Source organism: Heloderma suspectum, chromosome 3 (assembly GCF_057233095.1).
Source record: "Heloderma suspectum isolate Gila_16-S chromosome 3, 16-S_ref, whole genome shotgun sequence".
NCBI lineage: Eukaryota > Metazoa > Chordata > Lepidosauria > Squamata > Helodermatidae > Heloderma > Heloderma suspectum.
The window spans coordinates 321616035-321643999 of NC_139460.1; the positions used below are offsets into that span (position 1 = coordinate 321616035).

Consider the following 27965-nt stretch of genomic DNA (forward strand, 5'->3'; position numbering starts at 1 on the left):
TGCGTGTGTGTACGCACGCGGTTCAATCCAGCTGGGCGTGTGGATGTTTCTGTGGCGGGATGGGAGAGATATAATGAAGGAGCTTCGGAAAGGCTAATGGGTAATGTTGGGGTGCTAAGAGCATGCGGGGGGGCTGTTTAAATGAGAAGGGATCTGTCCATGTGGGCTGAGTTGAGAGGGTGAAGCGTCCATGGAGTATCGTATTTTGAAAACCTAAAATGTTTGTGTTGGAGTGAGTGAGTGGGTGAAAAAGATTAACGCCCCTGCATTTTTTTCTCAGACGTCCAGTTGAAGTACCCCTGCCTCACGCTCAGCTGCGCTGTTTTTGGATCCCAGATGAAGGCTGTATATCTTACAAGCTTGTACAATCTCAGAAGGAGCATGGCTGTGCGGGGGCGAGGCTGTGACTGTCACGGAGGGACCCTGCACTTCGAATTGGGCTCGGAAACGCACCAGTAACCAGTCAGCTGGCGCAGTATAGGCGTGATGTGATCGAACTTTACGTACCTTGTCCCCACAGACCTACTCCCCTGCCCCACTGAAGTGAAAGACAGAGGCAGGAAGAAAGACCACTCAACCACTAGCATAGGCGGAAGCCAGCCCCACCAGGACATGTTGCAGAATTTATACTGCATGAATGCCATGACGCAAACAAAACAAGCCTTGATAAAAGTCCAACCCCCTTTTAAAGCCATCAGTCTATTGATGGAGAGCTTCATCAGGCATGTATTTACTCTGGAACGGTATTTGCCAATAGGCCCTACAGAGGTCTGCATCTGCGAATAGCACATTTCCCTATTAAAATTGCCCTGTGCAGGCAGCAGCACCGGCGTATGACTCCATCGGCAAGCCCTGCAGTTTGTGATTGTCCAGTAGGACAATCATTGCAGCTCCAGGAGAGAAGCATCGGCCAGCCCTTCCAGCCTGCTACCATTTATACACAGGAAAAAATCAGGACTGCACACTGGGGCATAAGCAGTGAACTAGTTGGGGAAAATCTGTTTTTCAGGTGACAGAAATTTATTCTGCAACTCACTGCAATACAGATCTGTTTCAAGGTCTGATAGACTGGAGAAGCTCTTGAAAGAACGAGCTGCGCAGTTCAGGGCACAAGATCAGAAAAACTGAAAAGAAATGAGAGAGAAATTCACAGCAATAAATAATAATAATATTTAAAAAAAATATTTCTGTAAAATTTTAAACATGCTTTATGATGAGCTACGGCGGGGAACAGCACAGAGTTTATAAGGATGCGGCTGTGCTGTCAACCCTGTGATGGGTTCTTGATTGAGCTCCTTCACTCCTTCTGGCAGCTGGAACCTGAAGGCCCTCAGCAGGCTGGTCAAGAAGACGAAGAGCTCGATCCTCGCCAGCTGCTCCCCCGGACACACCCGAGCCCCTGTGGGAAAGCAGCGAGTGAGTCAGAACCTGTTCTCCAGAGCACATGTCACAGTCAGGAACTAGGTGGGAATCTGAGAGAGGAACATGTGTTTGTTTGTTTACAACATTTCTATACCACTCCACATCTAGATAAATTCTGGAGTGCCAAACAATAAGAGGTACAAAGTAGGATAAAAGAATGAAACACCATGTTAAAAATCATCACTATTTTTTAAAAGGAGGAGGAGGATTCCAATAAAACCGTAGCCGGTAAGTCGAGGAAGGTTTCCTGAAACAGGGATGATTTCAGGAGGCACCAACAACAGCACAATGTAGGCAGGGAGTTCTAAAGAAGGCGGGCCACCACACTGAAGGCCCTTCTCTGGCTGAACTCCAGTCGGGCCATAGGTCCATGTGGAACCAGCAGAAGCAGGCCCTCTGATGACCTTGGTGACTGGGCAGGTTGGTAAGGGAGAAGGCACTCTCTCAGGTATCCTGGTCCCAAGTTCTTTAGGGTTTTGTACACTAGTACCAAAACCTTGAACCTGGCCCAGCAGCAGATAGGCAGCGAATGTGGTTCCCCCTGCAAAGGAAATGCATGCTGGAAAGGGCCGCTCCTGACAGCAGCCGAGCTGCTGCGTTCGGCACTTAGGGATGGTGCGAGAATCCAGGACGGGATTGGAGACCGGTGGACTCCACCCCACCCATGCCTCCCGGACCCACTTGCCAAGCAGCCCAGCATCTGGCAAGCGGGTCCAGCAGCTGCCAGGCCCCTAAGTGAGCTGCCACTTTGCAAAAAAATGGAGGCCCAGGGATCTGTAGAAATCTAATGGTGCATGAATGGTGGCTCCAAAGGGCTGATATATGCAACCCTGCAAGGAAGGGGCCCATGAGGGCTTGACAGGCGGCGGGGGCATGAGTCCTGTGCTGCCTGCCACACTGTTACAAAAACTGTGTTCTTTCCCTGGTAGACTTCCCAGTTTGTTTACCAAGAACGAGAGGAGGCAGAGATCTGGTCCAACCCGATTTTATTCTGCAGAATAAGGCAACCTTTGGGGCTAACGCTCCAACAAAGAGCACAATCGAGTAATGTGATCCAGAGGCTTATATACACAAGTCTCTGCGGGCTGTCTTACGCCTGCTCACTACCACTTTCTTTGTCTAGCTGAAAGGGAGACAGGAAACAGACAACACCTTTTACATACTCAGGCATGCGTAGAGAGAGGCAGCAGAGAGACAGCTGTGTACTACGTAAACTCATTCTTGGCTTTCCTGAGTCTCTGATGAGGCACTGTGTCTTTGTTTAGCATGGCAATCTCACACAGAGGTAGAATAGACATAGCCTAGCTTATAAAATCATGGGATAATAGACATTTTACAATTGAATTTTCTATAACAACACCCCTTGTTCTCCCCTCCTCGCAAGGCGGGCGACTCCGTGCAAGGAAGGGAACTGCCAGGGCTTGACAGGCGGCGGAGGCAGGAGTCACTCCTCGCCTGTAGTGTTGCATAAATGGGACCTTTGCGGACCATTTACGCAACATGGCTTTGCTGTAAAACCCCGAGCCTCCCTCTTGTGCAAAATGGTGGCTCGCTAAGAGGACAGGTGGCCCCGCGGGGCTCACTGAGCTGTCCAGGGGCTCGTGCAGCACAGTGAGCTCTGGGCGAAACCAGGCATGGGGGAGCGTCCACCTGCGCTAGCTCCAGCTTCGGAGCAGACGTAAGGGCAGCCACACGTAGAGCGCCTTGCAGCACTCCTGCCATAAGGCTGCTGGTGCCTCTACCGGCACCTGAGAGATGGAAAGGGAGGGGAAAGAGCCGGGAGCTGCTAATTATTCCCTCCACCTGCCTGCCCGCCCGCAGTTGCTGCCTTTCATTCACTTCTGCTGCTGGACTGAAAGGCTGCAGTGTTTTTTAAATCCTTGGCTGTTCTGTAGGGCTATGCACAATTCCGGAGGGTGGCGGAGCGAGCCTCATGGCGTCCACAGGAAGGGGCTGATTCACGAGGGTGGCGGAGTGAGCCTCATGGCGTCCGCAGGAAGGGGCTGATTCCGGGGGGTGGTGGAGCGAGCCTCATGGCATCCGCAGGAAGGGGCCAATTCCTGAAGGTGACGGAGCGAGCCTCATGGCGTCCGCAGGAAGGGGCCGATTCCGGAGGGTGGCGGAGCGAGCCTCATGGCATCTGCAGGAAGGGGCCAATTCCCGAGGGTGGCGGAGATTGCCTCATGGCGTCCGCAGGAAGGGGCCGATTCCCGAGGATGGCGGAGCGAGCCTCATGGCGTACACAGGAAGGGGCCGATTCCGGAGGGTGGCGGAGATTGCCTCATGGCGTCCGCAGTAAGGGGCTGATTCCCGAGGGTGGCGGAGCGAGCCTCATGGCATCTGCAGGAAGGGGCCAATTCCCGAGGATGGCGGAGCGAGCCTCATGGCGTACACAGGAAGGGGCCGATTCCAGAGGGTGGTGGAGCGAGCCCCATGGCGTCCACAGGAAGGGGCTGATTCCGGAGGGTGGCAGAGCGAGCCTCATGGCGTCCACAGGAAGGGGCCGATTCACGAGGGTGGCGGAGCGAGCCTCACGGCGTCTGCAGGAAGGGGCCGATTCTGGAGGGCGGCGGAGCGAGCCTCATGGTGTCCGCAGTAAGGGGCTGATTCCCGAGGGTGGAGGAGTGAGCCTCATGGCATCTGCAGGAAGGGACCAATTCCCAAGGGTTGCGGAGCGAGCCTCATGGCGTCCGCAGGAAGGGGCCAATTCCTGAGGGTGGCGGAGCGAGCCTCATGGCATCCGCAGGAAGGGGCCGATTCCGGAGGGTGGCGGAGCAAGCCTCATGGCGTCCACAGGAAGGGGCCGATTCTGGAGGGTGGCGGAGCGAGCCTCATGGCGTCCACAGGAAGGGGCCGATTCCGGAGGTTGGCGGAGCGAGCCTCATGGCGTCCGTAGGAAGGGGCCGATTCTGGAGGGTGGCGTAGGGAGCCTCATGGCGTCCGCAGGAAGGGGCCAATTCTTGAGGGTGGCAGAGCGAGCCTCATGGCTTCCACAGGAAGGAGCCGATTCCCAAGGGTGGCGGAGCAAGCCTCATGGCGTCCGCAGTAAGGGGCAGATTCCCGAGGGTTGCGGAGCGAGCCTCATGGCATCTGCAGGAAGGGGCCAATTCCCAAGGGTTGCGGAGCGAGCCTCATGGCATCTGCAGGAAGGGGCCAATTCCCGAGGGTGGCGGAGATTGCCTCATGGCGTCCGCAGGAAGGGGCCGATTCCTGAGGATGGCGGAGCGAGCCTCATGGCGTCCACAGGAAGGGGCCGATTCCGGAGGGTGGTGGAGCGAGCCCCATGGCATCCACAGGAAGGGGCCGATTCCCGAGGGTGGCGGAGCAAGCCTCATGGCGTCTGCAGGAAGGGGCATATTCCCAAGGGTGGCGGAGATTGCCTCATGGCGTCCGCAGGAAGGGGCCAATTCCTGAGGGTGACGGAGCGAGCCTCATGGCGTCCGCAGGAAGGGGCCGATTCCCAAGGGTGGCGGAGATTGCCTCATGGCGTCCGCAGGAAGGGGCCAATTCCTGAGGGTGACGGAGCGAGCCTCATGGCGTCCGCAGGAAGGGGCCGATTCCCAAGGGTGGCGGAGATTGCCTCATGGCATCCACAGGAAGGGGCTGATTCCGGAGGGTGGTGGAGCGAGCCTCATGGGTGTCCTCAGGAAGGGGCACAGGGATGCAGTACCCCCCGCCCCCACCAGATGAGCCATAATCTCCATATTTCTAGCTTTCATTTTACAAAAAAGCAAGTCTGTCGCCCTTGTAGAACCTGAGATATGAGGCAAAATGTACAGCCACCATTCTGCCCACTTGCAACAGAACCGCCTCACAGCCACTTTAACTGAAAACCCCCCAAGAGTAGTATGACTTTCTAATAACGCAGCTTTTCTAGACAGAAGCTGCTGCTTGGCAGCACACTGGCCATGACGTCATGTGCTGTGAACAACCTCAGAACACTCCCAATCTGCAGGAAATCCCCAGTGAAAACAGACCCTCCCCCAGTAGATATGTCTATAAATCAGGAACTAGTTTGGATTTCTGCATGTACCTGCACCAAATACCAGAAATTCTTCTCTGGCCACAAAATGTCCATCCTTGTCCAAAAAATGATTTGGGTTGAACTCTTCAGGAGTTTCCCAGTGCTCAGGATCCATAAGAACAGAGCGCAGGTCTGGAACAATAAGGGCCCCCTGCGAGAAAGAAACAATTAACTGAGAATGCACCTAGGACCGCACATTTCAGGGTTGTTCCACTACCAATCCTTGTGGGTTTCTCATATGTATGTGTGTGTACATAGTGTCATAAATGGGGACCATGTCTGAAAAGAGATTTGTCAGCAACCTGAACATCCTGAACTTATCAGCAACCTGAATTAATCTAGGATTAGTACATCTTCTGTCAGAAGAGACCATAGCTTTGGAATACTCTGTGACAGTTCTGTCACACTCTGCTGAACAATTGTAGAGCTGGGAAAGGTTCAGAAAAGAGCAACCCAAATTCTCAAGGAGCTGGAGCAACTCCGCAGTGAGGAAAGTTTTCAGCATTTGGGATTCTTTCACTTAGAAAAAAGACAAATAAGGAGAAACGTGACAGAGGTTTCTAAAATTATGCATGGCGTGGAGAAAGTAGTTAGGGAGACATTTGTCTCCTTCTCTCATAATACTAGGACAGAAAGGGGTCATCCCATCAAGCTCAGTGGTGGGAAATTCAGGACAGAGAAAAGGAAGAACTTCTTCACATAGTGCGTAATTAAACTATGGAATTCGCTACCACAGGATGTAGTGATGGCCCCCAACTTGGACAGGTTTAAAAGATGATTAGACAAACTCATAGAGGGCAAGGCTATCCGTGGCTACTAGTCATGAAATCTATATATTACCCCCAGTATCAAAGCAGATACCTCTAAATGCCAGTTGCTGGGGAAGAGAAGACGGAGGGTGCTAGGAATGTGCTCATGTCCTACTTGTAGTCTTCCCATAGGCATCTGGTTGTCCACTGTGTGAACAGAATGCTAGACTAGACAGGCCTTCGGTCCGATCCAGCACAGCTCTTCTTACGTTACCATGATCGTGCAGGTAATGACAAGTAGGCTGGCTTGGTTTCTCTCCCACACATCCCAGTTAAAAGAAAAGCCTCAGGGCCAGGACTCCGGCTGCACCCATATTTCCACATCCTAACATGCCCCAGTAATTATGCTAGCAGGTGGTAAAACATGGCCATGGTCCAAACGCTTGCTGCAGGACTTTACTTCAATGTGGTAGAGTGAGGAAAGAAGCCGGTCTGCTTTTCTGCCATTCACTTATACAAGTGGATTTTAAAGAGGAAAGGGGGGATTAAGCCACCAATGGTAAGCAACCCTGCAACACTTCGAATCCCTTTATCCTCACCTTGGAAACAATCGGAGTGCTTCTTCCCAATTCACTATCTGCACAAAGGTGGGCGTGAATTGAGAATGGGCATTTCAGGTCAGCCATTGCTCTCACAGACTCGTAATAAGTGCAGAACATTTACAGTTGCACCTTTGAAACCTTTCAGGTATCTACCTTAAACTCATTAAACAAAATGATTGCTATGTTGCTCAGGAAGATCCTGTGAGGCCATCTCTTCAAGTGCTGGCCAGTGATGCTACTTGCTCTTGAGACACAGGACTGCAGCGCTAACTCTATTCCGTACCTTGGGAATGAGAAAACCACGCATGTTCACATCCTTTGCACATTGTCTTGGGAGCCCATATAATAAGGTATACTTTGAGCGCTGGATCTCGTGAATCACGGCATTAGTGTAGGGCAGTTTCTTTTTATCTTGATAGCAGATTGAGTGAGAAGAACTGAAAACATCTTCGATCTCCTTGTGGACTTTCTCTGAGGAAAATGATATTAATTCAGACAACCTGAGCAATCACTGGTGGATATCTGTTCTACATGAAATGATTTCACATGTCTATTAATGAATCCCAAATAATAATTAGTTTATTCCCTTTAAATCCCAATGTTTCTCCAAGGATCTCAAGGCACCATATGGGATTCTCACCTACTTCTAATCCTCCCAAGTAACCTACGGGGTATGTTAGGCTGAAATACAGACTGGCCCAAAGCCACCCCAGTGACTTTCATGTTTGTGTAAGGATTAGAACTTCAGTTTCCCCAGTCCCAGTCCAACATTCTAACTGGGTTACAGCAGCACTATCACCATACAAACATATGGTAAAAAATTAAGAAGTCTGGGCTAAGGTTGAGTCCCATGACTGAAAAAGTTGAAGACTGCTGCAATATGTTCAAATGTTGTTCTATCAGTCACAGCTGTTATGATTGCCAGTTTATCTATACTTAGAATCATATAGAATCATAGAATTCTATATGATTGGAAGGGGGTTGGAAGGGGCCTACAAGGCCATCAAGTCCAACCCCCTGCTCAGTGCAGGAATCCAGGTCAGAGTATCCCTGACAGATGGCTGTCCAGCCTCGACTTGAATGCCTCCAGTGTGGGAGAGCCCACTACCATCCTAGGTCATGGGTTCCATTGTCGTATTGCTCTAACACTCGGGACGTTTTTCCTGATGTTCAGCCGGAATCTGGCTTCCTGTAACTCGAGCCCATTATTCCATGTTCTGCACTCTGGGATGATCCAGAAGAGATCCTGGCCTTCCTCTCTGTGACAGCCTTTCAAGGACTTGAAGAGCGCTATCATATCTCCCCTCAGTCTTCTCTTCTCAAGGCTAAACATGCCCAGTTCTTTCAGTCTCTCTTCATAGGGCTTTGTTTCCAGTTCCCGATCAGCTTTGTTGCCCTCCTCTGAACCCTCTCCAGTTTGTCTGCATCCTTCTTAAAGTGTGGTGCCCAGAACTGGACACAGTACTCCAGATGAGGCCTAACCAGTGCTGAGTAGAGGGGAACTAGCACTTCCTGGGGTTTGGAAGCAATGCTTCTATGAATGCAGTCCAAAATAGCATTTGCCTTTTTGGCAGCCACATCACATTCTTGGCTCATATTCAGCTTGTGATCGACAACAATTCCAAGATCCTTCTCGCTTGTAGTCTTGTTGAGCCACGTATCCCCCATCTTGTAACTGTGCATTGGGTTTCTTTTTCCTAGGTGCAGAACTTGGCATTCATCCCTATTAAATGTCATTCTGTTGTTTTCTGCCCAGCGCTCCAGTCTATCAAGGTCACTTTGAATTTTGTTTCTGTCTTCCAAAGTATTAGCTATCCCACCCAATTTTGTGTCATCTGCAAATTTGATCAGCATTCCCTGCACCTCCTCCTCCTCCAAGTCATTCATAATGTTGAAGAGCACTGGGCCCAGGACTAAGCCCTGCATACCCCGCTCATTACCTCTCCCCAGTTTGAGAAGATCCCATTGATAAGCACTCTTTGAGTCCGATTCTGTAGCCAACTGTGGATCCACCAGATGGTTGTTTCATCTGGCCCACTTTGAGCTAGTTTGCTCATCAGGATATCATGGGGCACTTTGTCGAAAGCTTTGCTGAAGTCGAGGTATATGATGTCTACAGCATTCCCACGGTCCACAAGGGAGGTTACTTGATCAAAAAATGAGATCAGATTCGTCTGGCAGGATTTGTTCTTGACCAATCCGTGTTGACTTCGAGTCATCACTGCATTGTTTTCAAGGTGCTTACAGATGGATTGCTTTATAAACTGCTTCAGAATTTTCGCAGGGATTGATGTCAGACTGACTGGTCTGTAGTTCCCAGGTTCCTCCTTTTTACCCTTTTTGAATATAGGGACAATATTAGCCCTCCTCCAGTCATCTGGCACTTCCCCCGTCCTCCATGATTTCTCAAAGAGAATAGACAGCGGTTCTGAGAGTTCTTCTGCCAGTTCCTTTATTACTCTAGGATGCAATTCATCTGGCCCTGGAGATTTGAACTCATTCAAAGTAATGAGGTGTTCCTTGACCATATGCCTATTGATCTCAAGCTGCAATCCTGCCCCTTCAGCCTGTACTTCACCTTTGCCAGGGGGGTCATAGACCCTCTTTGGGGAGAAGACTGAGCCAAAGTAGGAATTGAGCACCTCTGCCTTTTCTTTGTCCTCCGTTATCATTTTGCCATCCTTATTTAATAGCTGAACCACCATTTCTTTCCTCTATCTTTTACTATGCACGTAGCTGAAGAAGGCCTTTTTGTTGTTTTTAGCATCCCTCGCTAACCTCAGCTCGTTCTCAGCTTTAGCCTTCCTGACACCATCCCTGTGATTCTGTGCTACCTGCCTGTACTCTTCCTTTGTTGCTTGGCCTTCTTTCCACTTCCTATATGTGTTCTTTTTTGTTTTCAGGTCATCTCTAAGCTTTTTGTGAAGCCACATTGGCTTCTTCTGTTGGTTTTATTGAGGCTGTGATTTTGTATTTTATTGAGGCTGTGATTCTGTGTTTTGAGCTAATGGTTGGTAGACTGTAAAAAAAGGTACCACTACATCATACTGGTTTAAGCAAGGCTCACTGGTACATGCTGACAGACTAAAAATGAGAAACTAAAAACACAGTAAGAACAACTGCATAAGCCTTCCCGTCCCTGGCGATAGCAAAGTTCTGAAAAGAAACTAACCTTGTTTGGCTGAATGGAGTTACAGTGCTCTGTGCAGTCAGCTTATAGGGATGTACGAAAGTCACTTATCTTTCACGAATTATGTTGATGGTGGGGGGGGAGGCGTTCTGTCCCTCCCCCCAGAATCCTCTGCAGCCGGCTTTGCTCTGCGGCAGCTCAGCGGAGCAGCTGGCCAGGCCCAGCCAGGCCAGAGCCATCCGCAGCCGGATTTTCGGCCGTGGAGGGCTCTGGGTAAAAAAAAAAACGCGTACACAAATTGCGGCAGCTACGGCTGTTGCCATTTGCGTTCCTTATTTTTGCCGTCTTAATCTACGTAAATATTTACGTAGACTATGACGGCGAAAATAAAGGGGAACGCAAATAGCATAGCGGGTGCTATTTGCGTCACTTTTTGATTCACTGTTTTAGCCTATGTAAATATTTACGTAGATTAAGACGGCAAAAATAAGGAACGCAAATGGTGGCGGCCATAGCCGCTGCCATTTGTGTACGCGGTTTTGTTTTGTTTTTAAACCCACCCAACCATGATAGGCTACGTAAAGATTTATGTAGCCTATCACATCGTGTGTGTTTTTTTTTAACCTAGCCATGATAGGCTACGTAAATCTTTATGTAGCCTATCACGTCTTTTTTTTTTTTTTTACAAGCCTGGAAATGGTGGCGGTGGCAGCCGGTTGGAAGACCAGCCGCCGCAGCCGCCGCCGCCACCACCCGGAAGATCCGCCACAGGTAAGTCTCGTCCCGGGGGTGATCCGCAGGGGGGCAGGGGGGTGGCCGGCCATTCCGCCACGGAGTTCGGAGGCACTGGCATTCGGCCTCACTGAGATCCGTGGCGGAATTCTCTGACATCCCTAGTCAGCTACCCTACACAATTTGGGTCCCCATGCGATTTCACAGAGCATGTTAAGCATGAACATGGTTAGTTTCTTCTCAGACATTACCCATCCACATGTGGAGTTGGGGGTTTTAGAGGACAGGGCAACAGGCAGCACACATTCCCATCTCCCTTCTACACTTAGAATTTCCAAACACCTGAATAGGGCTTATGAAGGGACACCCGAATAGGGCTTATGTGTGGACAGGGTGTTCAGAGGACTTTATATTCTCTGCATTGTTTAATTCTACCAAATGGCTGATCTTGGTTATAGGTTCCAGAAACTACATAGAAAATGTTTGTGAAAAATTATTTTCCTGAATCAGAGATAAGTCCGACACTTCAAGGATGTCGTTCACTATCCCTATGTCTTCTAAAACTCTGGTAATATATTCACTGACTTGTAAGGAAGTTCAATTTCATGAAGAAAGCTTTTAGGAGGCCCTACTAAAGTTGCTGGATCTGATTTTTTAAAACGTCCTCATCTTAACATATCATTGGATAGGTATGAAATCTTTAAAGAATTACTCTCCAAGATAGGGATCGAGAGTGTCCCTTGCTCCCGTTGGACAGCTCTCTCACACACCTTGGATGTCTGGGTGACTTGTCAGGAGGAGCAACGCCCATTTCAGAGTAGTGGTGGTTGTCTCTGTCCCAGCAACAAAGAAGTCAGTAATACACTGAGCCAGGTTCTCTTCGTCATAGGTACAGCTGGGGTCATTCCTGCTCTGTTGTTGAAAATGGAGAAAGCGATATTTCATTTACAATGAATTACAAGCTGACCTTAAATGCTTCCTTTACCTTCGGTGCCTCTCTTTTGATCCTAGCAGTAAATCATTTGTCACAGCTGAGTGTGAAGAGATCCTTACACACATTCATGTTCACATGCTGCTGCTGGACATGGGAATCTGTGGACTGGGGTGTACGAAATTGGCCTTACCTGGCTCCGCCGGGTTCCGCTGGGGGGGAGGAGATCCGTCCCTCCCCCCAGAATCCTCACCGTCCGGTTCCGCTCCGTGGGGATTCCGCAGAGCTGCCAGCCGGCTCCACCAGCAGCCGGACATCCGGCCGCTGGCTAGCAGGGACGCAAATGGCGGCGGCCATAGCCACCCCGTTTGTGTCCCTGTAGTCAGCAATGATAGGCTATGTAAATCTTTACGTAGCCTATCACGTCTGACTTTAAAAACAAAACGCGCATACGCAAATGGCAGTGGCTATGGCCGCCGCCATTTGCATTCCTTATTTTGGGCCGTCTTAGTCTACGTAAACATTTACATAGACTAAGACGGCCCAAAATAAGGAACGCAAATGGCGGCGGTCGTAGCCGCCACCATTTGCGTACGTGCGTTTGTTTGTTTTTTAAAGTCAAACGTGATAGGCTACGTAAAGATTTACGTAGCCTATCACGTCATTGTTGTTGTTGTTTTTTAACCTAGCCATGATAGGCTACGTAAAGATTTATCACGTCTTTTTTTTTTTTTAAACACTGGAAATGGCAGCAGCGGCAGCCCGTCAGAAGACCGGCTGCTGCCGCCGCCGCCGGAGCCGCCGCCGCCCAGAAGATCCGCCCCAGGTAAGTCTCGTCCCGGGGGGGATCCGCAGGGGGGCAGGGGGGTGGCAGGCTGTTCTGCCACGGAGTTCGGGGGGCCGAATGCACTGGCATTCGTCCTCACCGAGATCTGTGGCAGAATTCTCTGTCATCCCTACTGTGGACTGAGATAATAATTGCCGCAGTGCCTTGGAGATATCAGCCCATCTCGGAATGTGAAGCAAAGCAAGCTTCCTAGAGGCCTTTGGAGCCTTGGCAGGGCTCCCAGTGTGTTTTGTAAACCTTTTGATACATTTTCATAACGTCCCCTAGCTCTCCATAAATGGAAAATGCCAGGCAGAGAGAAGGGGGGGGGGATGTTTCTGTGTCTGACAGTTCTAGCTTTACCAGGGCTCTACTTCTACTTCCGGATACAGTGCTTCTATGACGGACATAGGAAGACCATATCAGAAGCTCCTTCACGGGGCAATCCTATGCATATCTACTTGGAAGTACATCCCACTGTATTCAGGGGGGCTTACTCCCAAGGAAGTGTGTTTAGGACTGAAGCCTCAGTGATTTCTCCCCTGTTTGCTAGCTGACTTTCTCTTTTGGAGTTAGTGGTTGGCTGTGTTCTTTGCTTTCTGAAGTTTGTGTGGCCTTTCCTTTTCTTCCTTCCTTATTCCAGACCAAGGGGGCTCCCAGACAGAGGGGTCCTAATGCTACCATTGTGCAGCCTTTCTGTCTTTTCTTTGTTAACTGAGTTTCTGCAGTAAGAGGATGGAAGAAGTGGTAGGAAATACAGGAAGACAAGAAATGGAAGATGACAATTTTTGTGAACCACCCAGAGTGCTTCGGCTATAGAAATGAACTGAATTAAGTAAGTAAGCAAGTAAGTAAGTGAATAAATGACACCATCTCCCCCCACCCCCGTAAAGTTCTGGGACTCAGGCAGGGTGATGGTGCCATAAAAGCCTTCTCTGAAAGCGTACCAATTCTTTCCAGAAATCCAATACCTTCAAATCTTTTCTTTATTCTTCCTGGCTTTTGTGTCTCTCTTTAGGCTTATTTGAGGTTTTAGTTAATAGTTAAGTCCAGGGATCTACAATTTGTTGCTGCCCTTGCTGGCTAAACCATAAATTGTAGCCCTACCTATCTGGATGAACAAATCTGTCACTTTTGGTTTCTCCACCCTGGAATTTTTTTTTTTTTAAATCGCTAGTTATTTTTGTTCCAAATATGGAGGGTTTTTTTTTTTTCAGATTTTGTTAAATTCTTATCAGAGCCAAATGGAAACAAAATTCTCAGCCTCCCCTACTTGAATTTTAAAAAAAAATAACATGGGAGAACATGAAACTGAAAGATTTGCACATTTGGAATTATGAAAATGTCTGCCTTTTTCCCAAACATGTGGGTAGACGCACTTGTGTGTGGATTATAAACCACTTCAGCAGTGAAGCTTAGTACAGGTGAATGAGGACTGAATGCAAAAAGTATCTGAAGCCTAGAAAAAAATGCTGGTAACCTGGCAGCTACTACTGCTCGTAGCAGGGACTGTAATGATTCCTTGGATGTGTTGAATTCAAACAAAAAGCGGAGACTTACTTTCTCCATCTGAAGTAGATAGAAATCAATGAAATCCTGTGGCTCATGGAAGGACGGTTGCTCCTTATGCTTCTCTGTCTCCTTCCTTGCCAGTGAAAGCACCATCTCCACGGTAGAAAATGCCTTTTTGTGGGGCCCTGGAAGATGGTTCATGATCCGTGGGATAATTTCGTACAGCTATAGGAAAGACAAAAGCACAATCCTGACATTATCAGGGAGGAGACTGGGTAACACAAGTACTTTTGGACTGGCCCTTCAGTATCATCCTCTGAATTATTCTTGAGCGCCAGCATATTAGTTTGATGCTCATTGGGTGAAAAGCTGGACTTTGCAGCTTTTTCTGAAGCTCACAATCAGTGGAATCTGGGAATTTGTCCTAGCAGAATATATGAAGGAAGATAAGAACAGCAAAAAATAAATAAAATGACCAACTTGCAAGGTTTCACCCCAAATCAGGGCACAGTTCCGGGCCTGCCCCTCCCCAAACAAGAGGATGGCCTTTGGGGGCAGAAGAAAGAGCAAAAGGGTTCACTTACGTTTGTTGCAGGGAGCTGCTTACCGTAACAGTAGTGACAGTGCCTGAATAAAGACTCTTTTTTCTCCTTTAGTTGCAAGACAAGATAGCCTCACTGCAGGCATGCCAATCACAGCTCACCTCAACTGGTGAAAATTTTGTCCCCTCCCAACATGGGGTGCCTCTGCTGAACTGGGAATGAGTGGTTTAATGTACCCCATCCCCTAATAAAGATTGATTCAATTTACACTGGAGAGCCAGTGTAGTGTAGTGGTGAGAATGATGGACTGGGAGCCAGGGGAGCCGGTTTCTAGTCCCCACTGGGCCAGGGAAGCTCACTGGGTGACTTTGGGCCAGTCACAGACTCTCGGCCCAACCTACCTCACAGGGTTGTTGTTGTGAGGATAAAACAGAGAGGAGGAGGATAATGTAAGCCGCCTTGGGTTGCTTGCAAGAGGAAAAAGGCGGGATATAAATGCAATTAAATAAATAAAATAAATAAATAAAAAATAAAATACACTTGAACTGATCACTCTTCCCAATAGTACAGCTGTGGTATTTAGGGAAGTTGGAGAATTTCATTGGGTCTGCATTTTTAAGTGATCTGACTTAATTCTTCATTTCCCAGACAAATGTGCAGATTGGACCACAGTTATCCTTCTGATTCTGCATTTCTCTGAATTTTGCAATGCTGTTTTCTGCTAAAAAACAAAACTGCATACAAAAATGTCTATATTAGGGAAAGATACAGACAAAATGCATATGTTAGGGAAAGTTGTATACAAAAATAAACAAGCATTTTCAAGTGGTTTTTTAAATTAGAATTTGCAGATTGACGCAGAAATTGAATACGTGTGAAACTGACACAGACCAGATAAAACAGTTAATAAATCCCTAACTGCGGTGTTTGTGGGAATATAGGCATCTATGGCTCATGTGATTCCTCTCAAATTCAGATTTTTGGTTTGGACATATAGATTTGGGCTGATAGTGATGCCCAAATGCTTGTCAAGCTTTATCGGCACAAAAGTTATCAGGCTCAGTTTGTAAACCAACCAAGAGAAGATGTCTTGGCAGGTGTCTCCACCAGCGATTTACTCAAAGCTGGCTACATGCTGAGGTCATCAGGGATACATGACATCGTGGCCATCCAGCAGCCACCCCAGAGCTTATCAGGGAAAAAACAGATTTCCTGAGAGTGCTTAAAGTCCGATTCCTTTCCTTAAGTCGGGTTCTCCCTGATATAGTTGTTGAATACCCCAACCCCCACATTGACCTCGGGTATGCTAGCCCTGCTCAGGGGTATGCCTTTCCCCTGACCCTGGTCAAGGGCTGTTTCCTGTGTGTTTCCCATCCCTGCACAAACTAATTGATCTCTACTCAGAAGTAACTCCCATTGTGGTCAATGAGGCTTGCCCTCTGAATGCCCACATCAGAATTTACAGAGATCCCCCTCAATTGAAATGGCACAGTTTAAAGCACATTCCCTCAATGCTCTAAAGCACAATCTCGAGGCTCCAATTCTCCATTGTTTGGTTTATTGCCTTAGGAAGTAACTACTTCACAACTTCTTTACAGAGATCCTGCACAGTATCAGTTTGGTTAGAAAGGGGGCTGGTTTCCTATGCCTGTGTTCTCTCTCCCCACCCCCCTTTCCAGCACAAGCATATGTGTCTACTTGGAAGTAACTCCCATTGTACTCAGTGAGGCTTGCTTTCTGAATGCCCACATCAGAATTTACAGAGATCCCCGTGAATTGAAGTTTAAAGCCTGTAAAGCACTTCACCAAACCTGCGATTCTCCATGTCTTGGTTTATTGCCTTAGGAAGTAACTACTTCACACCTTCCTTATAGAGATCCTGCAGTTAGAAAGGGGAATGGTTTCCCATCCCTGTGTCATTGTCCCCAACCCCCCAATCTTTCCCAGCACAAGCATATGTGTGTCTACTCGGAAGTAACTCCCATTGTGGTCAATGAGGCTTGCTCCTGGAATGCAGGTGCATCCGGACTTTCAGGGGAAAGGAGAAGGGGGGGAGAGCAGGGAGGAAGCCTCTCTTACTGGTTGAGCAGCCATTGTCAGTCAGGTGATGTTCACTCCAACCCCCAACCCCACCCGAAAGTATGTTCTGTGAAGCAATTTTTACTGGTGTGGAGCACTCGCTCATGGAGCCCTGCATGGACCAAATTGCAGCAAAGCTGATTCCTTTTTTAAAAAATCTGGTACTCCTCCATTCACTTCTCCTTCCTTTGTTGTGGAGACATGGTCTTGCCTTGCCTTCATCCCACCCACCCTCTAATCTCCTTCCCACCCTTCCCACACATAAGCTCCAGAAAAGGGCATGAGTTGAGTTGGCCTCTTGCCCATGGCTGAAATTAAGTGCCGCTGAAATGGATACAGGTAGGGTAGGAAGGCAGAGAACCCTAAAGAGCAGGAAAGAAAGCAGTTTTATAAATCCCAGAGAACTTGGAGAAAAGGAGAGAGAAGGAAGAGGACCAACAGAACAAAGGAAGATAGCAGGGAAGCCTCAAAGAAAATATTGGGCTCCCGGTAATAATTAACTGTGTTCTAGAAAGCTTCGTACCTGCCTTATGATGGCAGGGCTCCTAGCTTTAAGAACTGAGATCTGGAGCAGTTCCAAGCCCTGTCCTCTGGTGTAAGATGGGGGTGAGAGCATTCTGAAGGTTTGTACTTTTAGGGGACTCTTCACACTCCTTTAGCAGATGGGTAATGGAGGGAGGGGCTAACATTTATCTTCCCCTCCCCTCTCTAATACCTGGCATACTTCTATTGCCCTGTGCTAGCTGCAAGGAAAACTGGGAAATCTGGTTTTCCCAGTGTAAACAATGCATGTCACTCCTGAAAAAGTAAATTTCTAATCTGGCATGCAGCTACATTCTAGGCTTCAAAGAAGGCAGGGCAGAGAGCAAGCCCTCCCTCCCTTGCGCCATCATTCTCCTACTACTGCCAGAGCAGCAAACAAAGGGAGAAGGCAAGCAGGAGGGCTGATATGTGGGCTCCTGGGATGGTGGCAGAATGGCGCTGGTCACATTCCCAATTACATCCGTTGGGGCATGAAAGGGTCTGAGACTGGGTTGAAATCAAATGACTCCCCCTTTATTTTTTTCTAAGTTGTTGGGAAAGAGGTCCCCCACACCAAGCCCAGTTCTGAACCTGACCAGGTGAGTTCTCATCATCAGTAAAATATACCATCAATAATGAATATTTATTCATTATACACAACGACAATACATACAATAATAATTTATACAGGATTTTTCAGTGCTTTTGGACAGCACAATTTATAATCCAGATTATTTTAAAATAGATTCTGAACAGATATAAGGAAGTATTTCTTCACACAATGTATAATAAACGTTTTGTAATCTACTGCCACAGAAAGGGCCAATAGGTGGGTTTTAGGTTTATTTATCTATTTTTAAAGGATTAGTCAAATGTCTATCTGGGCACAAGACAGAAGCCTGAGGCACTCCAAATGTCATTTTCTCTCCAGGGGGGTTTCTCCTAGGGATGTATGAAAGTCACTTACCTTTTCGAAGGGTGACATTCGCGGTAGGGGGGAGGCGCTCCGTCCCTCCCCCCAAAATTCTGGCCGGGGGGGAGGCGCTCCATCCCTCCTCCCCCCGAATCCTGGCCGGCCGGCTCCGCAAATGGCGGCGGCCATAGCTGCCGCCATTTGCGTCCCTGCAGTCAGCTGTGATAGGCTACATAAATGTTTACGTAGCCTATCACGGCTGATTTAAAAGAAAAAAAATGCGCGTATGCAAATGGCGGCGCCCATGGGCGCCACCATTTGCATTCCTTATTTTGACACGTCTTAGTCTACGTAAACATTTACGTAGACTAAGACGGGGAAAATAAGGGGAATGCAAATAGCATAGTGTCTACGCTATTTGCGTTCCCCTTATTTTCGCCGTCTTAGTCTACATAAATGTTTACGTAGACTAAGACATGTCAAAATAACGAACGCAAATGGTGGCGCCCATGGGCACCGCCATTTGCGTACATGCGGGGGGGGGGGTTCTTTTAAATCAGCCGTGATAGGCTATGTAAACATTTACGTAGCCTATCACGGTGTTTTTTAAAAATCTAGCCATGATAGGCTATGTAAATCTTTACGTAGCCTATCACGTTTTTGTTTTTTTTTCCTGGAAATGGCGGCGGTGGCAGCCGGTTGGAAGACCAGCTGCCGCAGCTGCTGCCGCCAAACTGCCGCCGCCCCGCTGCCGGAGCCGCCGCCGCCAGAAAGATTCGCCCAAGGTAAGTCCCGTCCTGGGGGGGGGGCGGGGGGGCAGACCATTCCGCCACCGATTGCGGGGGGCCAAATGCGCTGGCATTTGGCCTCCCCGAGATTCGTGGTGAAATTCTCTGACATCCCTAGTTTCTCCACAACCATGAAAGAAGATGGAAGGAGAAGCCAATCATTCCTTACCTGAATTTTTCAAGGAGCCAGCTTTGCTCTGTGCAGAGCTCCATGAGCAAGTGTATTGCACCAGTAAAAGTTGCTTCACAGAACATACTTCCGGGGGTGGGGGAGTGAACATCATCTAATGGGCAGGGGCTGCTCAACCAATAAGAGATGTTCCCCCCCTCCATTCTCTCCCCCTCTTTCAACTTTGATAAAATCCTTCTGTGTTGCTACATAAATCACTCTCCTTCTCTCTCTCTCTCATCCCCTGCCCCCCCACAGCATTATTTATTCCATTAGAGAACAATCACTAAAGAAACACAGTGTGCTCCTTCCCCCGAAACTGATGATGCTGGGAACAATCTCCTTCTCTCCCCCCACCCCACCCCCCAGCATTATTTACTCCCTTAAAGAACATTCACTAAAGGAACACAATGTTCTTTCTGCCCTGATCAGCCAATGATGCGATCAATCGAAGCTTCAAAGCTTCAACATTAAGGCTTCTAAATGCATTATTTCAATTCATGGGAATCTAGTCACTCTGGGAGCATGCATTTTGCGGACAAGCCTCATTGACCACAATGGGAGTTACTTCTGAGTAGACACACATATTCTTGTGCTGGGAAAGACAGAGGGGAAATGAAGGGATGGGGAACCAGCCCTGTTTCTAACCTGATGCTGCTCAGGATCCGGTGATCGAAGGTGGAAGTAGTTACTTCCTAAGGCAATAAACCAAACAACAGAGAATTGCAGCTTCAGGAAAGCGCTTTACAGCCTTTAGGGAATTAGTGCTTAGAATTAGAAATCTGTTATTTTGATTGAGAGGGATCTCTGTAATTTATTAGTGATTTGTTATTGTTATTATTTGTCCTTTTTAATTTCCTTTCTTTTTTATTACCATTATTATCACTATTATAATAATATATAGAAAAAATATAGAAAAATATCGAACACCTTCTAGAACTAACACCAAAAAAAGATGTCCTCTTCATCATAGGGGATTGGAATGCTAAAGTAGGAAGTCAAGAAATCACCGGGATAACAGGCAGGCATGGCCTTGGTGTACAAAATGAAGCAGGACAAAAGCTAATAGAGTTTTGCCAAGAGAACACGCTGATCATAGCAAACACTCTTTTCCAACAGCACAACAGGTGACTGTACACATGGACATCACCAGATGGTCAATATCAAAATCAGACTGATTATGTCCTTTGCAGCCAAAGATGGAGAAGCTCCATACAGTCAGTAAAAAGGAGCTGACTGTGGCTCAAATCATGAGCTGCTTCTTGCAAAATTTTGGCTTAAATTGAAGAACGTAGGGAAAACCACTAAACCATTCAGGTATGACCTAAATCATATCCCTTATGAATAAACAGTGCAAGTGAGGAATCAATTTCAGGGATTAGACCTGATAGACAGAGTGCCTGAGGAACTATGGACGGAGGTCCGTAACATTGTTCAGGAGGCAGCAACGAAATCCATCCCAAAGAAAAAGAAATGCAAGAAAGCCAAGTGGCTGTCAGATGAGGCTTTACAAGTAGTTGAGGAAAGAAGGGAAGCAAAAAGCAAGGGAGAAAGGGGAAGATATATCCAACTGAATATAGAGTTCCAGAGAATAGCAAGGAGAGACAAGAAGGCCTTCTTAAATGAACAATGCAAGGAAATCGAGGAAAACAACAGAATGGGAAGGACTAGAGAACTCTTCAAGAAAATTGGAGATTTCAAGGGAACATTTTGTGCAAAGATGGGCATGATAAAGGACAAAGAAGGCAGGGACCTCACAGAAGCAGATGAGATTAAGAAGAGGTGGAAAGAATACACAGAAGAACTATACAGGAAAGATCTTAATGTCCTTGATAGCCATGATAGTGCGGTCACTGAACTTGAGCCGGACATCCTCGAGAGTGAAGTCAAGTGGGCCTTAGGAAGCATTACTAACAACAAAGCTAGCGGAGATGACAGTATTCCAGCTGAGCTATTTCAAATCCTAAAAGATGATGCTGTTAAAGTGCTGCATTCAATATGCCAACAAATTTGGAACACTCAACAATGGCCACAAGACTGGAAAAGGTCAGTTTACATTCCAATTCCAAAGAAGGGCAACGCCAAAGAGTGTTCAAACTACCGCACAATTGCGCTCATTTCACATGCCAGCAAGGTTATGCTCAAAATCCTACAAGCTAGGCTTCAGCCGTATGCGATCCGAGAACTACCGGAAGTACAATCTGGGTTTCGAAGAGGCAGAGGAACTAGAGATCAAATCGCCAACACTCGCTGCATCATGGAGAAAGCAAGAGAATTCCAGAAAAATGTCTATTACTGCTTCATTGACTACGCTAAAGCCTTTGATTGTGTGCATCACAACAAACTGTGGCAAATTCTTAAAGAGATGGGAGTACCAGACCACCTTACCTGTCTCCTGAGAAACCTGTACGAGGATCAAGAAGCAACAGTAAGAACCAGACATGGAACAACCGAGTGGTTCAAAATTGGGAAAGGAGTACGACAAGGCTGTATATTGTCGCCCTGCTTATTTAATTTATATGCAGAGTACATCAAGAGAAATGCCGCGTTGGATGAATCACATGTCGGAATTAAGATTGCCAGGAGAATTATCAACAACCTCAGATACGCAGACGATACCACCCTAATGGCAGAAAGCGAAGAGGATCTAAAGAGCCTCTTGTTGAGGGTGAAAGTGGAGAGTTCAAAAGCTGGTTTGAAACTCAACATTAAAAAAACTAAAATTATGGCATCTGGTCCCATCACTTCCTGGCATATAGAAGGGGAAGAAATGGAAGCAGTGACAGATTTTATTTTCTTGGGCTCCAAGATCACTGCAGACGGTGACTGTAGCCATGATATTAAAAGACGCTTGCTCCTTGGGAGGAAAGCTATGGCAAACCTAGACAGCATAGTAAGAAGCAGAGACATCACCTTGCCGACAAAGGTCCACATAATCAAAGCTATGGTTTTCCCAGTAGCAACGTATGGCTGTGAAAGCAGGACTATAAGGAAGGCTGAGCGCCGAAGAATTGATGCTTTCGAACTGTGGTGCTGGAGAAGACTCTTACGAGTCCCCTGGACTGCATGGAGGTCAAATCAGTCCATCCTAAAGGAGATCAACCCTGAGTGCTCATTGGAAGGACACATACTGAAGCTGAAGCTCAAATATTTTGGCCACCTAATGCGAAGAGAAAACTTCCTGGAAAAGACCCTGATGCTGGGAAAGATTGAAGGCAAAAGGAGAAGGGGACGGCAGAGGATGAGATGGCTAGATAGCATCACCGATGCAATGAATATGGACTTGAGCACACTCCGGGAGAGAGCGCAGGACAGGAAGGCCTGGTGTGCTATGGTCCATGGGGTCATGAAGAGTCGGACACGACTGAACGACTGAACAACAACAACTGCTTATTTAATTTAAAAAGATAAAAAGAGAATAAAAAGTATTTTAAAAAAAGAGAGAGAGAGGATCTCTGTAAATGCTGGTGTGCATATTCAGGGGACAAGCCTCATTGACCACAATGGGAATTACTTCTGAGTAGACTCTAATTGGTTTGTGCAGGGACAGGAAACACACAGAAAACACCCCTTCACTGGAGTAATGGTGAAAGGCACCCGCCTGGGCAGGGCTACCATACCCAAGTAAATGGGGGGGGGGGAGGAGACAGCAACTATACCACAGAGAACCCAACTTAAGGAAAAGAATCAGACTTTAAGCAATCTCAGGAAATCTGGTTTTTCCGTGATAAGCTCTGGGGTGGCTGCTAGATGGCCACAACATCATATTTCCCTAATGACCTCCCAACGCAGCCAGCTCAGAGTAAATCACTCATGGAGACACCCCCCAAGCTAATGAGGCACCACTGATGAGCACTGTTTGAATACAGTGTGTCACCCAACTAACAATAGCATCATCTAGTCCACATTTTCCCAGTTGTCAACAGGAATATCAGGAGAGATCTTGCTGAAAGCTGTTTGATGCCAGCGGAACAGATGGCCCTGAGAGGTGGTGGACTTCCTTGCTAGAGGTTTTTAAGTAAGGGCCCTACCAGGGATGCTGAAGCTATGGATTTCCTGCTGTTCCTGGGGCTTGTACTAGATGAGCCTTGAAGCCCACTCCAGCTCTACGATTCTATCACTCTAACTTTGACATTCTGAGGCTATGTGCCACTGAATACCAGTGGCTGGGGAGAAACTACAGCAGATAACCAATGTCTTCATGTCCTGCTTGAAGGCTTCCCAGAGGCATCTGGCTGGCCAGTGTGGGAAACAGGATGCTGGACTTGATGGACCTTTGGTCAGTTCCAGCTGTGCTCTTTCTTTTTTATATAGCGAATATACTACAGCCTGAACATTCTGATCTGGGGGACAATATGACTTCTCAGGAGTAAATGAGGCTATGCCTGTTAACACTTACCCCTCTGTTTTGGTTTCTTCCATTCAAACACTGGTGTCCTTGTAGTACCTATGAAACTTGCTCTTTGAACTGCATTTTCATTATGATGGAGAGTCATGAAGCCACTATCAGGTCTCTGCTCTTAAAATTAGTGAGTACACAGTTTTGTTTTGTTTTAAACTTGTGTCAAAGGATTTTATTTTATTTATACTTTGGGGTTGCATAAGCTTTTTGGTTTAACGTATTTTTCTCTCTAGTAGAAATAAAATCAGTTTTTAGTTTCCCATTTCTGTTGATGTAATAAATATACTTAATATTTTAACATGGATTTGATTGTCTCCAAACAGAGATGTCTTTTGTGCTTTAAGCATCTTGGGGAGCAATCTATCGACTGCACCCTCATTGGTCAAAGACTCTGAGCTTGGAGGCTTGACTCCAGTGCCCTGCCAGGCTGAAGCCAGCAGGGTGGGAGGAGCGAGCAGCAGAGGCGATCTTCACCTCCCCATCCTCCATTTGGGGACTTTCACTAGACGGACTTCTCACTAGAAGAAGTCACTTCTCACTTCTCACACTTCTCTTTTCACTAGACGGACTTGTCTAGCGAGGGCGCTTCGGATATCTCATATCCTGGCCTCTCCATCCTCCCCTCCCCATCCACTGGAACGCCCCTTTGACTCCTCCTCCAAGGTCGCTTTTCCAACTTCGGAGGGCAGCTGGCCTTTCCTTCCCCCATGAAAGAGGCTTCCATTTTTCTGCCTCATTCTCAGGGCATTTTATAATTTATTTGGAATTTATTTGGATGGTGTTTTTGACCCTTGGTGAAGTGGCCAAGGATACGTGTGTAAGTTTTATTTCTATCACACAGCTCTCCATTGCTCTGCAGTCTCCCAGGCTACACTTCCTGATCTGAAAAAGCCCTATGGGAGGATTTACCTCATGATGTCTTCCCCTGGGCAGGAAGTGTGGGATGCCAATGAGGCTACAGGTTGCCAGAGAGATGATTGTACAATGAAAGACAGGACACTTGCACACACTCAACCACATCATAAGTAAGAAAAAGACTACTCATAAAAAGAAAAAGACTACTCACAAAATGAAAGATGCCAAGTCCAAACTTTAAGGCATCATTAATGGATCCAATCAGTTTCTGGAAGTTTTCATCTTCAGGAGAGAACCGGTGTCCAAAAGTCATAGCACAGATCACATTGGAGACTGAACTGGTGATGGGCAAGGAAGGGTCAAGTGGCTGCCCTACAAATGAAGGTAGATGAATATTAATCTAACCTCTCCTGTGAATACCAAGGGTGGAGTTTCATGGTGTTACATGGAAGACTATTGAGATCTCTGGCAATTTATTTTTGTGTTAGAAATCAAATGGAGTACATGAAATTGCACTCCACCGTGTACAGAGTACACAAAGATTTCTCCAGACTGGGACATTTACTGGCATCATCTCCTAATACTACATACCCTTTGCACGTGCAAAAGTCCCCACCAGCTGCTGGGCCTCCTCTTCTATTTGGCGCTCCATGCCTTTCTTCCCCAATCCCAGCTTCCGCATAGTAACTAGACCAAACCATCTCTGCTGCTTCCAGGTGTGACCATTTGAAAATATAATACCTGGGGCCATCAAGAAACAATGGGAAAGGACTGCTCAAAAATTTCATGTAAAAAACCTGAATCTGTTAAGATACCCGCCTAGAAGAGGCAGCGTTTACTGCAGATCAAGCCCATGCATCCAAGAGCTGCCCATTCTTCCGGAGCCTAAGAACTCCATTGCTGAGGCAGAAGCAGCCTCCATCTAGTGCGCTGTTACGTTATTCACAGTAGCCACTGCTGCATACTTCTGCGGCAGAACAACATGAGTATCCCACCTCTGTTCCTATCTTAAAACTTTGAGGCTTGTTTCTATGGTACTACCTGCCACAGTGTTAATAAAGTCCCCAAGTAGACCTCCCCATTAGGTATGCTGCCTAGAAGACTTCTAACTGCTGCCACCGTAATAAACCCTCTGTAGCTTACAGGAACTCAGTAGCCCAGTTTCTATGGCATAGGATTGACACTACCACTAGAGACAAGCTCAAAAGATGAAGAAAATCAAGAGGTTTATTAAGGGAATTGTTTACATAAGGGAAGAATGTATCAGTTTTAAATAATAGGTTAAGATTGCTCAAATATGCCTGGTTGCAGTTCCTATTACATAAAAGGATCTTCCCCAGCTACAGAAGGTTTCAGCAGCTTCCCCTTCAGACCAGATCATTCCCCTAAACCAGGCCTACTCAGCTACATTATAACCTAACTCAGAGGTCACTCACAGCATACAAACACTACCAGATATAAACAAATAAAAATGCAGTGTTTCTTTCTTCACAGTTTCAGAAACTGCCTCAGAAGACCTCCTTCTTTTCCATCTGTGAGCACTGAAACATTCATGGTTTGTTCCCACAGTGTTTTATCCTCAGTAAGCAATCTTGACCATCCTAACTTGCATCCTAATGGAAGAAGATCTCAGAACTAGATCTCAGAAATTCCTGAAATTTACATTGTTTCCAAAAAGTGCCATCTCAGGGCAGCTCTAAGTTTTATGTGGGGGAAACTGGTATCATGGTAGACTGGCAAATTTCGGTGACAAAGATTTAATTTAATTTTTATTCATTTATTTATTACACTTCTATTCTGCCCAATAGCTCTCTAGGCAGTTCACAAAACAAGACTTAAACGTGTAAAATACAACAGTGGAATAAAACACAACACAAAAATATTAAAAATTTTAAAAGAAAGTTTAACCTGTAGACATTACACATGAGTATTACCGTATCATAGAATCATAGAATAGTAGGGTTGGAAGGGGCCTACAAGGCCATCGTTACATACCAATGTATGTCTGCCTTGGAAAGGGCCGCTCATACCTATGTGAACCTACTTGGCCCTTGAGATCAAGCCTGTGAGCAGGAACCCTGGCTGATCCCAAGCCCAAGCAGGTTCCCGTAGCTATAAGCAGCCCTTTTCCAAGATAGACCTATGTATACTGGTGTGTAAAGGGCCTTTTCAGTGATGGCCCAATCCATTAGAGATGTCAGAGGAATCTGTTTGGGGGGTGGAGCTCGGTGAGCTTTTGCCATCTCGGACCCCCGGACTCCACTCCAATTTAACCCTTCAGAAGTTACTATGGCTCACCAGCATTGTTTCAGAAAAGTTCCATTCATTTCTCATAATGAGTAATCTATCTGACTTGTTGGCTCCAAAACTGCCCTGCACCAAGTCATGCCCTTGCATGGCAGTGCAGGAGGATGAGGGAGGAGTGCCGTGGCACTCCCCTCTCACCCTCCTGCCCCTGCTGCGGCAGTACCGCAGCAGGAAGATGAGAGGGGAGTGGCGCCCCCCTCGTCCTCCCGTCCCTGTGGCGGTGGTGCAGCAGCGGCAGGAGGATGAGCGGGGAGTGGCAATCCCCTCTCACCCTCCCACCCCCACTGCGGTGGCGGCACAGTGGCAGCAGGCGTGGGAGGATGAGAGGGGAGCCGTGAGAGGGGAGCCCCGGAAGGGAGAAAGAGACACTTGTACACAGCATCCCCACTGCTGTGACCAAGTCTTTCCTTCTCCCTCCCAGGGCCCTGGAGGGAGAAGGAAAGACTTGTGCACAGTGACCCACTGCAGCAGGAGTCTGCAAGTTCCAGCGGGGAGCCCACGGCTTGGCTCGCTAATGTGAGCTGAGCTGGGGACTCGGAAGAAATCTGATGAGCTCCAAGAGAGACGGATTTCCCTGCACTGGACATCCCTAATCCCTGTGGAAGCTCCTTCCCACAGGATGTGATGGGCTCCCTGTCTGGTTGCTTTCCACAGGCCTTCCAAGTTCCTTTTCACTGAATACAGCTATTGGTCTATAATTTGAACTGCTGCTCTTTTATCTAGGATATTGCACTGGATGACTATTTGTTTTCTGTTTTAAAATATTTCCGTTATCTTAGTTGAAAGCCACCTTGAGAGGGCTGACCTAAGTCTCTGAAAGCAGGATAATAATACAGAGCTAAAAGGATGGCAACAGTTGGAATAAATGAAACCAAAAATGCCTTATTCTGACCAAGTTTGGCATAAGCCCAGAGTTGTCTGTCATTTGGTGGCCTGAGAACTGGCTTTTCTGGATGAAGCAGACATCCCAAAGGAACAGGGCTGGTGCAAGCTCTCCCACTTCCTGGTAGGAGAGCACATGCGTGCGCCACCACCAGAGCATCCCCCCCCCATTGTTGCAGCTGCAACTGTGCCCATGGCCTAAGCATCTCCTCCCCCCATTGCTGCCACATCTCCCCACCCCATTGCCACCACTAGCCTGCCATTGGCTGGCGAAAGCAGGCTGCACAGCTCTCCAGAGAGCCAGCCAGGTCCAAATACCTGGCTCTGAGGGGATCCTTCCTCAGAGCCAGGCATTGTGGGAGTGGTGTCCCTGGAGATTGCCTGGTACAGGCATCTGGGCCTGGCTGCCGGCTCTCTGGAGAGCTGTCCCTACCACGTTTTCCAGGCAGCACAGCTCTTCAGAACGCCCACCTGCCCACCAGCTCACTCGGAGAGAATCCTCAGAGCGACTCAGGAGGTGAACGGCTGCTCTGGAGAGTCCACTCTCCTACTGCACATGGCATTCACCTCCTCGGAAT

General features: G+C 47.5%; 1 protein-coding gene across 1 annotated transcript; it reads right to left on the bottom strand.

Annotated features, from left to right (window-relative positions):
• Nucleotides 1–1007: 1007 nt before the first annotated feature.
• LOC146351711 (cytochrome P450 2J6-like) lies at nt 1008–27965 on the bottom strand. The gene is made up of 7 exons (XM_084842094.1): nt 27859–27965; nt 24410–24570; nt 13977–14153; nt 11430–11571; nt 7081–7268; nt 5456–5597; nt 1008–1399 (listed from the first exon to the last, which is right to left on the bottom strand). Exons 2-7 carry the CDS (start codon nt 24509–24511, stop codon nt 1209–1211), a joined length of 942 nt encoding a protein of 313 aa, XP_084698220.1. The 5' UTR covers nt 24512–24570; nt 27859–27965; the 3' UTR covers nt 1008–1208.